The sequence below is a fragment of the Chamaea fasciata genome, unplaced genomic scaffold, assembly GCF_029207755.1.
Source record: "Chamaea fasciata isolate MVZ Bird 193981 ecotype frontalis unplaced genomic scaffold, bChaFas1.0.hap1 SCAF_7, whole genome shotgun sequence".
Classification (NCBI taxonomy): Eukaryota; Metazoa; Chordata; class Aves; order Passeriformes; family Sylviidae; genus Chamaea; species Chamaea fasciata.
Window position 1 is genome coordinate 26302664 of NW_027094092.1, and position 11956 is coordinate 26314619.

The following is an 11956-nucleotide window of genomic DNA, read 5'->3' on the forward strand; positions in this document are numbered from 1 at the left end:
GCTTACCTACTGGAGGTGTCCCTGCTCGTGGCAGGGGAATCATTTTAAGGCCCCTTCCAACCCAAAACATTCCATGATTCTATGCTTTTCCCAAGATTCCATAATGCAGTCAATGTCAGTGTCCAAAACACAGTCTAGATTTTCAGGCCTCTACTCAAATCTATTAAAATTATCTTGTTCTGAAATATCAGTAGGGAGGGATATTTTTAAATCATTTTTATTTTTCATTAGTAAAGTAAATAGGAATATGAGAGTCAATGAACAAGAAGAAATGTTCACTTCAATAAATCAAGCACAAACACTTCGATAAGGAGAAAATATACAGAAGATAAATAAATAGTCATAGGGAAGATTTAACCAGTAAAATTGGAAAGCTAAAGTGGAGGAAATAAATGCTAACTCGGAATTGTAACAAGCATTAGTTTTACCATTAGAAACAGATAGAAAAGGGACATTTTCCCATAACTGAAAATACTGAGGTTTCAAGGGAAACTAGCTGAAATGTTTGCTTTATTGATGCTTCAGAAAAAGTAAACACGGCCTGAAATAGCCTTCCCACTGCAGACAAAGAAATGGACAGGTTTTTCACAATAATATTCATTTCTTCAGACAATAAATTTTCTATTAAGGAAATACTCTTACACTTTCTGAAAAGCTTACAAATCTCTCTGTCAGATACACTTTAAACAAGTGATTGGGATGTCCAAGTTTTGAATTTGGGGCATCTCAAGGGGATAAAGACATGATATTCCTCTTCTCTTGAGACTAGAACACCAAGTAAGAAAGCCATATGGTGCGGCAGACATATCAACAGGTTCAGCCAAAAAAGAGCCTCATGATTCACTGTGATAAGGAGTGACTGTGAGCAAGTTGCCCTGAGAAGGACAGGCACAAGGAAATGAAACACAAGCAGGCAGTACAGACGTACAGGAATACAGAAACCTACACTCAATTGTGCTTGTGGGTTTGTAGATGAAATTGCAGTGGTGGCCTTGTTAGATCACATATTTTGTTGGTGCAAAACACCATGTAGGCATTTTCAAATTTGGATTTTGATAAATAAAAAGTTGTGCATACAACTATAAGCTCATGAAATGTGTGCTTCTGTACATAAAAACAGAACTTAAAGAAACCCCTAACTTTACAACTTATAAGGTGTTCACACTTCATTTAATGAACCAAAGGAAAAAAAAATAAGCAGTAACACATGTAATGTAATTAATTACATTGTGGAAGATGCTTAAGTAATCCAGAATACCACATGTAAGTGCAGCAGAGATTTCTTCCCTGATAGTAATCAGTAATTCAAAAATACTGTTGTTAAGCACAACTTCCATGTGATCTAACCACATCCCTCCTGCCAGAAACCACCAAATCCAACCTCTGGTAAGATTTCCCTCTACTCCTAACTCAGCACACAGGTTAAAATCCCAAAATACAGATTGCACTAACTAAAATTTTCTTACAGACAATGATATGCTGCATGAAATTCTGAGCATACCAAAAGAAAATTGATTTTGAGCCATGTTCAGCAAGATTTTGGGAAACATACTGTGGACTTTTTCTGTTTGTTCTATATTTTTTAGATATATTCATGTGGTCTTTAGACTTGAATTTTCTTATACTCTTTGACTTTATTTCACCTTTTTCTTTTGAAGTTTCTATACTAGATATCCATTTTTCACTTCCCCTCACTATCCCTTACTGAAACTCCTGTCAAGTGCTCAGACTGTTGCTCTGTCAATTTTTTTCTGACTTTTAAATGGCTCCATTCTGTAGGTTAAACAAATTCCAAGACACACTGGATTTTATCATCACTCCCCACATATGTAAAAATTCTGCAGAAGTAATAGAATGTTTTTGATTGTAAATCTGTTATTTTCATCGGCTTTCCTGTACTACTGATTTTATATTTGCATTTCCAATTCTCTCCTTTCTTCCATCCACAAATTCTGTAGGAAATACTCAGGTTTCTGACTTAAAAATCCAAGTATTTTCATTGTTTACAGGGCAGACCTCAGATCGTCAGCTGAGTCAGAAGGGTAGGAAATATTATCTCATACAGTAAGATATGAAAAAAGACATAAAATGCACCACCTCGCTTTAAATTTAAAAGGAGAAAGCAATGCTTCAATATTAAAATAAAAATAATTCTTGCAAACTTACAGCAACATATGCTTTTATTCCTACACAATTTGAGAACAATAACATTGTCCAAATATTCTGTTTAAAAAGTTATAAGAACCATCTCACAATAGTAGAAGTACTCACGTAAGTCTGCCTTCCGGGCATTCCTTACTCTCAGTATTTTTACAGTGAGCAAGTTGAAAGGAGATACTGGTGCCTGCACAAAGGTTCAGGAAAGGAAAAAAGGGAAAAAAAAGATTACATTATTATTCTAGTCTGTAGTCACAGACTGCTGTAACCCTGAAGTTCTAAGGGTGTAGATAGAACCAGGTTTTCAAGGTTGAGCCAATTCATACAAATCAATACAATCATCAAATCAAGTGGAGCAGTCAAAAATCTGTACAAATTTTTGGCACAGAACTCTCTTCAGGCCAGAAATAGAAGCAATATATTTCAAAATCACTTAACTATAGGTGCCAAGAGTTTGATTTGATAAAGATCACGTCTTCCTATCATTGCTCCCTTATTATCACAATAAACACCCCTAGAGCACACGTGTGGGTGTCCTCACCTCTTACACACCACTGCCTGCAGTGGAACAGATTGTCTCTGGGACACAAAATACTGTCACAGGAGCTGTGAAAATAGAGCTGTCAACCATGCACCAGCACAAGTTCTCACACCAGCACAAACTTCCGCACACAGCCAAAAACAGAAAAGCAGCTGACAGCAATGAGATACTTCTCTTGAAGACTCTGGTGGACCTCTGATCTTCAGCTCTGATCCCCAGCAGAAAGCTACAAAAATCATCTCATGATGATGGGAATTAACTCACAACTCCACTAGTTATCAGAAACCTGGAGCTCAGAGATATTAAGTCTATAATAACTCATAACCTCCGTGGCTCATACTAATGAATCTTCATATTCCTAAGTCTATAACCCTAACGCTTTCCCCATTTCACCTTTGAGATAACTGCCTAACTTCTTACTCCCTCTCACATACAAGTATCTCCTCTTTCATATATATCATCTTTCATTTTAAAACCAATGTATATACAGATACCATTTCCCTCAACACTTGCTCACATTGATATTTAACTTTCCACTTATTGATTCTGTTTTAGAACAGAAACAGGTTTTATTGTGCCCAAAAATTTATCTAATCTTTCTATCTCTACGAGTTGGTAAGAACGATACATACTGGGGAACAAGATGCTGGAAAGCAGTGCCACAGGAAAGGTACACGAGGATCCTGGTCTGCGGCAAGTTGGATATGAGCCAGCAGTGCCCTGTCAGCCAGGAAGGCCGAACATGTCCACGAGTGCATCAGGCCCAGCACTGCCAGCCAGGCAAGGGAGAGGATTGTTCTGCTCTGCCCTGCACTGGGGCAGCCTCACCTCGAGTGCTGGGGGCAGTTTTGGGTTTATGCAGATATTCTGGCACATTCAGCCACAATATAAGAAAGACATGAAACTATTGGAGAGTGTCCAAAGGAGGGCAAAAAAGATGGTGAAGGATCCTGAAGAGAAGCCGTATGAGGAGTGGCTGAGATCACTTGGTCTGTTCAGCCTGGAAGAGACTGAGGAGAGACTTCATTGCAGCCTGCAACTTCCTCACAAGGGGAAAAGGAGGGGGAGGCACTGGTCCCTTCTCTGTGGTGACCAGTCACAGAACCCAAGGGAATGGAATGAAGTTGGGTCAGGGCAGATTTAGGTTGCACATTAGGAAAAAGTTCTTCCTCTAGAGGGTTGTTGGGCGCTGGAACAGTCTCCCAGGGAAGGGGTCACGGCACCAAGCCTGACAGAGTTCAAGAAGCACTTGGACAATGCTCTCAGGCACATGGTGTTATTCTTGGGGATGGTCCTGCGCAGGTCTAGAAGTTGGACTCAATGGTCCTTGTAGGTGCCTTCATACTCAGAATATTCTGTAATTCTACCTCTACCCATAAGCCCTCTCTCTCTTATTTTCATAAGTATACTATAACCACACAAAGTTAATACAGGCCAAACACATGGGCTGCATTGTTTAATGCAGGGATCAATGTATTAATCATAAAGCAGGAAAAGCAAAAATTATACACTGATGTTAACTAATAAAATGTACCTTACTATTATTTCCTTCACACAGACTATACATTCTGCCAAATCATATGTCTTTTCAGCAGTATCACAGGACTTATCCTGAAGTGCTTCACAATGCTTTGCCACAGTGTCAAGCCTCTGGGACCATGACATGACATTGGACAATAGGCCAATGGAATGAAGGAGGCCCTTGTCCTCCCCAGTGAAAACCTCAGCACCTGTGAAAAGTCAGCAGAGAACATGAACCACCTCCAAGAAATAACCTGAGTAATCCCTAGAGTATTGTCTTGCACTTCCCATTGAGTTGAAAAGGGGTCTGAAGGTACAGAGCTGAGGGGCAGTGAGACAGCTGCAGGAGGGTCAGAACAGTCACTGATTTGGGCAGATAAGGTAGAACAAATGGGCACATTTGTCCTACATTATCTGACTTGTCCAGTCTCTCACACAGGGCAATTTTAGGGAGCACAGTTTGCAAGCCCTGGAATTGTCAGGCGTGAGACATTTCAGTTCTTGAAAAAACTATATCACACCTCTATCCGCTCCATTGTTCCAAACATGTCCACAAAGGATAACTTGGATAGACACACCTTGAAAGAAAAAAGTTCTTTGGGGGAAAAAACCAAATAAACAACAAAAAAGGATTACAGTCTCCAATCAAAAGCAACCAAAAGATATCAGACCCAGACGATACAGTTGAAGAGTTACAGCTACTTTTCTATATGAATTAAATAGAAACAGGTAAAAGAGAGAAGCCCTCCTAGACACAGGGAGCAGCAGCCAAGGCTTGTCTATTGCTGACAAACCTACTGACATGTCTTTTACATTTATGTTTGGTACCTGCTTTTCCCATCCAATAAATTTTAAGTGTTTTTTGACCTCAGAAGTGTTATTTCAGAAGATGTGGAGTGTCTGTCTTATCCAGAAAGAAGGAGGTAATTTTCTGGTCAGGAGTGAGGACTGAGGGAGGAAACAAGGAAACAATATATTTACAACTATACAGGCAGAGAAACAGAACAAGCATTACACTGTGAAGAGTAATGAGCGTGTCAGAAGTATAAAATCAATCTTAATTCTAAAAAGATGTAAGATACAACTAAACTCCCTATCAGGCAGGTCCTCAATTTTTATAGAAACAAAGATATAGAACAGTAAGGTGTGAATATAGAGAACAATTAATCTTGGTACTTTTAGACATGGGGTTCTATGTTGATGTAATCAATCATCTCTTGTTTACAGAAGAATGGACTTGGGCAGAAGTTCCCCATTCCATGGAAATGCTATTAATTACTGGGCTTAACACCATTTAAAGGAATAACCTTGGCTCAGCTCTTTGGAAACAAGCATCAAGACCTTTACTCAGTGACTCTCAAGTGGATAGTGGTATCTTCCTGCAGCCAAGTGTGGAGATAGGAACTATGAAAGTTGTTCCCAGCTGCCCATTTATGCAATTCCCAGCTCAGCTCTTACAATTCCATTCTGGTATATCTTACTCTCCAGACTTACAGAATCAATCCTCAGTGCTTCACTCTGGGTTGTGGAGTCCATTCCCATACTAGAGTCTTGGAAGTCCAACCTTACAGCTCCTAACTTTTAGGTGCCTGAATGCTTTACCAAGTCTAACTGTCAGTGACTTACTCAAAGCCACACAGAAAAACTTGTCCTAAACTGGATAATCTCCTAGCAATTGGCAAAGACTTCCACATCCTTGCCTTGAATATGATGATGTCCATATCACAGGCTGGGTAAGTTCTGAGGCCAGAAGCCTCCCAGGTCAGTTATTACACACACTTCAACTTTCAGCTTCTATATTTATTTCATCTGAGACATGAATCTTACCTCATAAACTGGAAACACAAGCCAGGCATTTTAATGATCACTTTTGAAATGACTTAAATATATGAGGTTGCAAATGCAAGACTTGGTCATGCTGTCCTACGTCAGATAAAAATTCAATTAAGTCCTGTGGCACACTTGTGCAATCCTCACATATCTAGACCAAGAGAAGTCAATAGGGGTGTTCACATACATGAGTGCTCATCCATATGAATGAATTATATAACTGGTCTCTAAAATTGCTCTATTTTAATTAAGTTCCAAGACAAATTTCTTACAAGACTTTCATGGATTTTTTTTCTTGAGGAGACAAGAGTGAAACTCATGTCATATTCCCAAGTTACATCAAGAGAAAAGGCAGTTATCAAAGTGCGTAGGTATTTGGGGGAGAGCGCTCTTCCCTTGACTTTCTCATCAACAAAAAGAAATAGAAATCTCATCACTACTTTAAAAACTGAAAAACAACAAAGAAATCACTTACCCTGCCAGAAAGAGTACCAGGGCTTTAAAACACAGATCACTGCCTTGCTCCTGACCTGGGTCAGGTATGTGGCACCTTTTAACTTCAAAGAATTTTGGAGCCTCAAAGGCAGGCAGGATTTCATTACAGCACTATGTCCACCACCTCAGGCAAAGTCAAATGCATATGAGACACTTTTCCTTGTACTGCTGTTTTGGTTTTATTTCACTCATTTTAAAATACCCCATAGCTGGGTCTTAACAAGTCAGTGGAAGTCCTCAAGTTTGTTTCAGAATAGAAACAAATGGAGCAACACTGACTCAATGGCTGCTTCTTTCCAAGAGCTATGCAAAACTTCTGTGGCTTCAGACTGCAATTTTCATTTGTGTTTTTTCTTTACCTCTTCCTGTTTGCAGCTCCACAGCTGGATGTGTGTTAGAATGAATCCAAATCTTATAAGAGAAACCAGGTCAAGTATTCCCACAGTTCAATGTGGTTTTTTTCCTCAAGACCACACCAGTCTTTATCAGTAATTTATGTGATCTAAAAAGTGTTACTTCACTGTCAGCATGAGGGCACTACCAAATTTTTCTCACCAACTATTTTACATATTCTTTTTAATTTATATAGCTGCTTAAATTGAAATCCACACATCCTATCAGTTGCCCTGAAACTCACTCTGACAATGAAAACATATTTCCTTAACTGAGCCACTGAATAACAAAAAGCAACTCTGGTATACTAGGCTTATGTACTTATCATTAATACCAATTTTCATTGCGGGCTGGGGGCGGGGGGGGGGGGGGGGGGAGTTCAAGTCCTTCCTGAATTTTACCTCTGTGAACCTTGGAGATTCAGGGCAGAAAGAAGTGGCTCTGGGTCCTGCTCTAAATCTAAAGCCATGCAATTGTACAGGTCTCACACCTAGGGACCTACTAACAATGTAAAAAGCACTACAGACAAAAAAAAAAAGATTGATCCTCTAAACACAAGCTAGAACTCAAAATGAGAATTTTTATGACTCCAGCATACCTCTTAGGGTTGCAAGACTACACAGAGACCTAAATATCATTTTAGAATTTTGAAGAAATTCTACAAAGTCTGTACCACAGCATTTCCCTTTGAATAACGAAAATAAGTGACTCTCGGGCACAAACAGGCATCAGACACAATCAGTAACAAAAAACCTTCACAAGGCAAACAGAAGTTATCACCATTTAAAAGATTCTCTGTATCACTCTGATTTCCTCACGTGGATGCAAAGCTGGGAAACCCCCACACCACTGAAGGAGAGGCAAAAGCCCATCTTGCAGACAGATCCCTAGACAGTTGCAAATGATACTGGCAGCCCCAAACCCACTGCAAGTGTCAGAACCTAGGCTCACCCTGCTGCCAATGCCGTTGTTCCCATTCACGGCCTCAGAGGAGCTTATCTGATATATCTTCCTTTATGCTAACACATCTTAACATAAACGTCTGCTAATTGCCCTGCCATTTTTAATTTGCCTGTGCAAAGAATTCACCCTCCACAAAACACCTTTTGCTCTTTTTTCACCTTCAGAGAAGTTGTACTCCCACTCCTATTAGGCTGATAAGATCAAGATTGTCAGGAGACTGAACATGCCACATTTATTCCATCTGTAAACGCTGTGCTGAACAGAGAATTGTAAGCTCTAGGACAGACCATTACACTGCAAAGAAAGGCTACAAGGAATACCAGAGCACTAGGAGCAACTGGAAGACCCATGTAAAAGTTCTTCTTATAAAGGATTAAACTATAAGAAAATGAGAATATTTCATCCAAAGAAATCAAAACGCAAAAGAAGGGAGTAATTAAAAAATTGATACAGATGAAGTACAAACCAGCCCAGACAAAATGCAACACCAACATCATAAGCATCAGACACCAACAGTGGCCAGACTATCTAGAGCTTATGGAAAGCCATAGCAATATTCCATCTACAGAGCTGAAGCCACAGCTCAGCTTTTCAAAACTCAGTAAACTTTGCAACACAGTTTTCCCTCGAGCCATTGAATTCCTAAAATTTTTTCTGGTGATCTACAGTCAGCACTGGACAGCATTTAATGAAGGGCCAGCTAATTGCTACCTACCGTTCTCACCGCTGGTGCTGAGGTGCTCGAAAAAGTCTAGGAAAAACAACACAAAGCAAAGTTAAAAAACTAAACTACATGTTAAGTGCTTACTTTAGGCTGACATGTCAAAACATCTCACATTCAATGACACATTTTAGAGCTATACTCCTTAACAACATCATTAGGTGCTTTACCGACCACCATCACAACTCTCTACCAGCTTCTTATTTCCTTTTTTGTCTGTAGGGAAGCACAATAAGCAATGTTGTTAGCCCTAAAATGTAGCTTGAAAACACAGGTGTGCCATGAGGTTCTGCAAAAGCCGAGACAAGGAAAGTCCTCCTTGCAACAAGATCTGAGGAACAGCGAACTCAATTTCCCTGGACTGCCCGTAAAACGCAAACCACTCGTTGTCCTCTGTGATCAACTTCACTGGAATACCAGACGATTTTCCCCACTCTACGCTTGCTATCACCTTCTTCTGCTTACCTCACTTGTACTTAAATTTGATCCCATTGCAGCCCCAGTTGCACGTTAAGTCCAGTGTTAAAAGTTACCGGGTCGTACGGCCGGCAGGAACTTCTCATGCAGGTTAGGGGTGGAGGAATAGGGATTTTATGACGAGGCTCTCCTGCCCCACCCCCTGATTATTCCCAGTCATTAGGCAGTCACCTCCCTGCTTCCTGCAGCCTATTAGAGCACCTCAACTGAGTCAGCAGAATGAAGAGCGATTCGTTTTCTACCCACTGTGATGTTTGGGGAGGATGCTGAAGCCCCTTTCTGCCCAGGTATTGCTCTCTTGAAACACTACTGGTAATGAAAAGTTTTGCATTTATGCAACAGCTCTAAGCCCCAAGCAAAGTCCTTCTGATTAATTAAATCACAGCTCTTGAAGTACCTCTACACTGCCACCATCATGCTGCAGGTAGTAGAGAGAGATGTCACCAGCTTCTTTCCAACCCATACACTCAAATACCTGTAGCAGTCTTCCCATAGCAGCACAGTTCAGGCAGGTAAGTCCTGCAGTTCAGCAAGGTGACTCAGTTGTAATGCCACAACTGAGTGACGGCAGCACCCATGCTCCCCTTAAGCTATTTTGGGCATCTCTGTGCTACATTTAGCAACCTCAACACATAAGGACTAATCTTTGCCTGGATATTTATTGTATACATAGAAAAAGTAAATCTGTGTTCAGAAATCTTGCAGTTTGATATTAAATCAAACAAGAGGGAAGGGAGGAGCTATTAGCAGAAGGTGAAACTTGGGAGTGGAAGGGTGAGGCAGGAGAGAGGGTTGTGCTCTCCTGCGTGGGCCTGGGGAGCACAGCAGTTTACCCACCCTGAGAGCTTACTTCAAAGGGATCTGTATGTGCTGGCTCTCACAGCAAGCCCAGCAGACACACTGTGAGAAACTCCAGGGCTCAAAACCCTCCCTGACTGCTCTTCTCCCCAGTGTACAGTGACTCACTGCCTTGTAAAGTGTATTAGAGTAGCCCTAAACTAGCATACATGTGCAGGCTGGTAGATTTTGGAGCATGCAAGAGCAGACCCTGGCTCTGCCAGACTCTTTCTGGCCTCTCTGACTGATGATAGGAGGCAGCAAGTTCTCAGTCTTGCATCATGAAATTGAAGTGATTATTTTAAATCAATCTTACTTGTATTGGTGTTTAATTCACTTGATGCAGGCAAAGAAAGCAACCTTGTACACTGCAGTGGGTACCTCCCCTGTGCCAGAGAGACACAAAATAATCCTGCACAGAGGAGTTGCTGTCCCAGGAACATCACTAGAGTAAAAATCCTCTTTTTATATACAAGTTGCTTCCTTCTATGTTGATGTCTGTGAGATAAACATTTGTGATGCCTCTTTAGAAGATCTTATTCAAAATATGCAGTGGTAGTCTCTGGTGGTTTCCATCTGAAGTATTTAACGGCTAGCTGCTTGCTCCACAGGCACACTTTACACCATTCTCAGAATCAAAGGAAAATGTCTCACAAATGTGAATCTACAGCATCTGAAATGCTCCTTAAAGGAAAACAACCAAAAGATACTTCCAATGAACATGCACATCTCTACCCCAAAGACAAAATATCTCCTGTAACTTCTGTTTTTATTACTTTATATCTGTGTTAAACCCTTAGGAATAAATTCAGGTGGAGCAGTCACACCCGAGAATCACTTACTTGCACTCTCACAAAACTAGTTCTTTCCAGCTTCTGAAAGAATGTTCCCTGAAAATATTCCGGTATTAAAATTTAAAATAGGAATCTGTTTTCATTTAAAATATCTGCAAAACATCCTCTATCAATGGAAAGAGGGTGGGCTATCCAGGTCACCTTTCCCAAATTGTCCCAGCAGATATATACACCCATACACATTTATACCAACCCACCTGTTCCACAACCAATACAAGACTCCCTAACACTACATTCTCTTCTTACCCACACTATTTTTAAGAACCATACATGAGACAGCACTTCACAATTTATAAAATTATTCCAGAGTCAGTGCATCTTACCCACTGAATGGTTTCCTGATGTCCAGACTGTTTTCCTCATCTCAAAGTAATGTCATCATTGCTATACCCAAAACATGTTCCTAAATAATTCTCCCTCTCCTGCACATGGTCACCATCAAGTTTTAGGTGGCATTGTCTCCCTTAACCACTACCTGTCCACATCACACAAGTAGGCTTTGGAACACACTACCTTTTAAAGACCTGGCATCTTTGTGGCAGCCAAGAATAACGATCTCAGCAGTTTCTCATTCGTGCAGTGAATACATGACAGAACTAAGCACTGAATACTCACAACACCTGTGACACTTGTCAGCACTGAGAAAAATTGATGGCTTACTCACTGTTGTCTACTACACCACCTGCTTAAAATAAAAAATAATGAATTTGCAGTTTGTCCCATTGGAGTTTTAGAAGTAGAAACATTTCCCTAGGATTAAAATTTGAAGAAGATTATGACTTCCAAGATCATGTATCATGTTGGGGTTTTTGCATGTTTCATTAGTTTTTCCACAATTTTAAGGACAATTTCAGAGACAACCATAAAGCATGCATTAAGCAAATTCATGTCTGAAGTTATTAGCTCTTTTTAGCAATCACATTTCCACAGTAATAATTTTAAATTGCCAGAGATCTTCATATACATACTATTTACACTCTTACTTAGATTTTTGAAGATTGGAGAGACTGTGTAACTGATGATAGAACCCTCAAAAGTCTCTTTAAAGCTCTGAGCAGTAACAAGGAAAGTAAAAAGGAAGATAAAATTTTCCTCTGCTTTCCATGCACTTTCAAGTGCACATTTACATGCACATGATTTTGCATCTGTGTATTAATTAAGGCAAGG

General features: G+C 40.2%; 1 protein-coding gene across 1 annotated transcript in view; it reads right to left on the bottom strand.

Moving 5' to 3' along the window:
* Positions 1-11956, bottom strand: part of LOC136292418 (cytosolic phospholipase A2 epsilon-like) — a 39591-nt gene that overhangs the window by 24236 nt on the left and 3399 nt on the right. The window contains exons 2-3 of the mRNA XM_066188102.1: positions 8616-8651; positions 2272-2344 (exon numbers count right to left, since the gene is read on the bottom strand). Coding sequence (XP_066044199.1) covers positions 2272-2344; positions 8616-8651 — 109 coding nt within the window. The remainder of the gene's footprint in view (positions 1-2271; positions 2345-8615; positions 8652-11956) is intronic.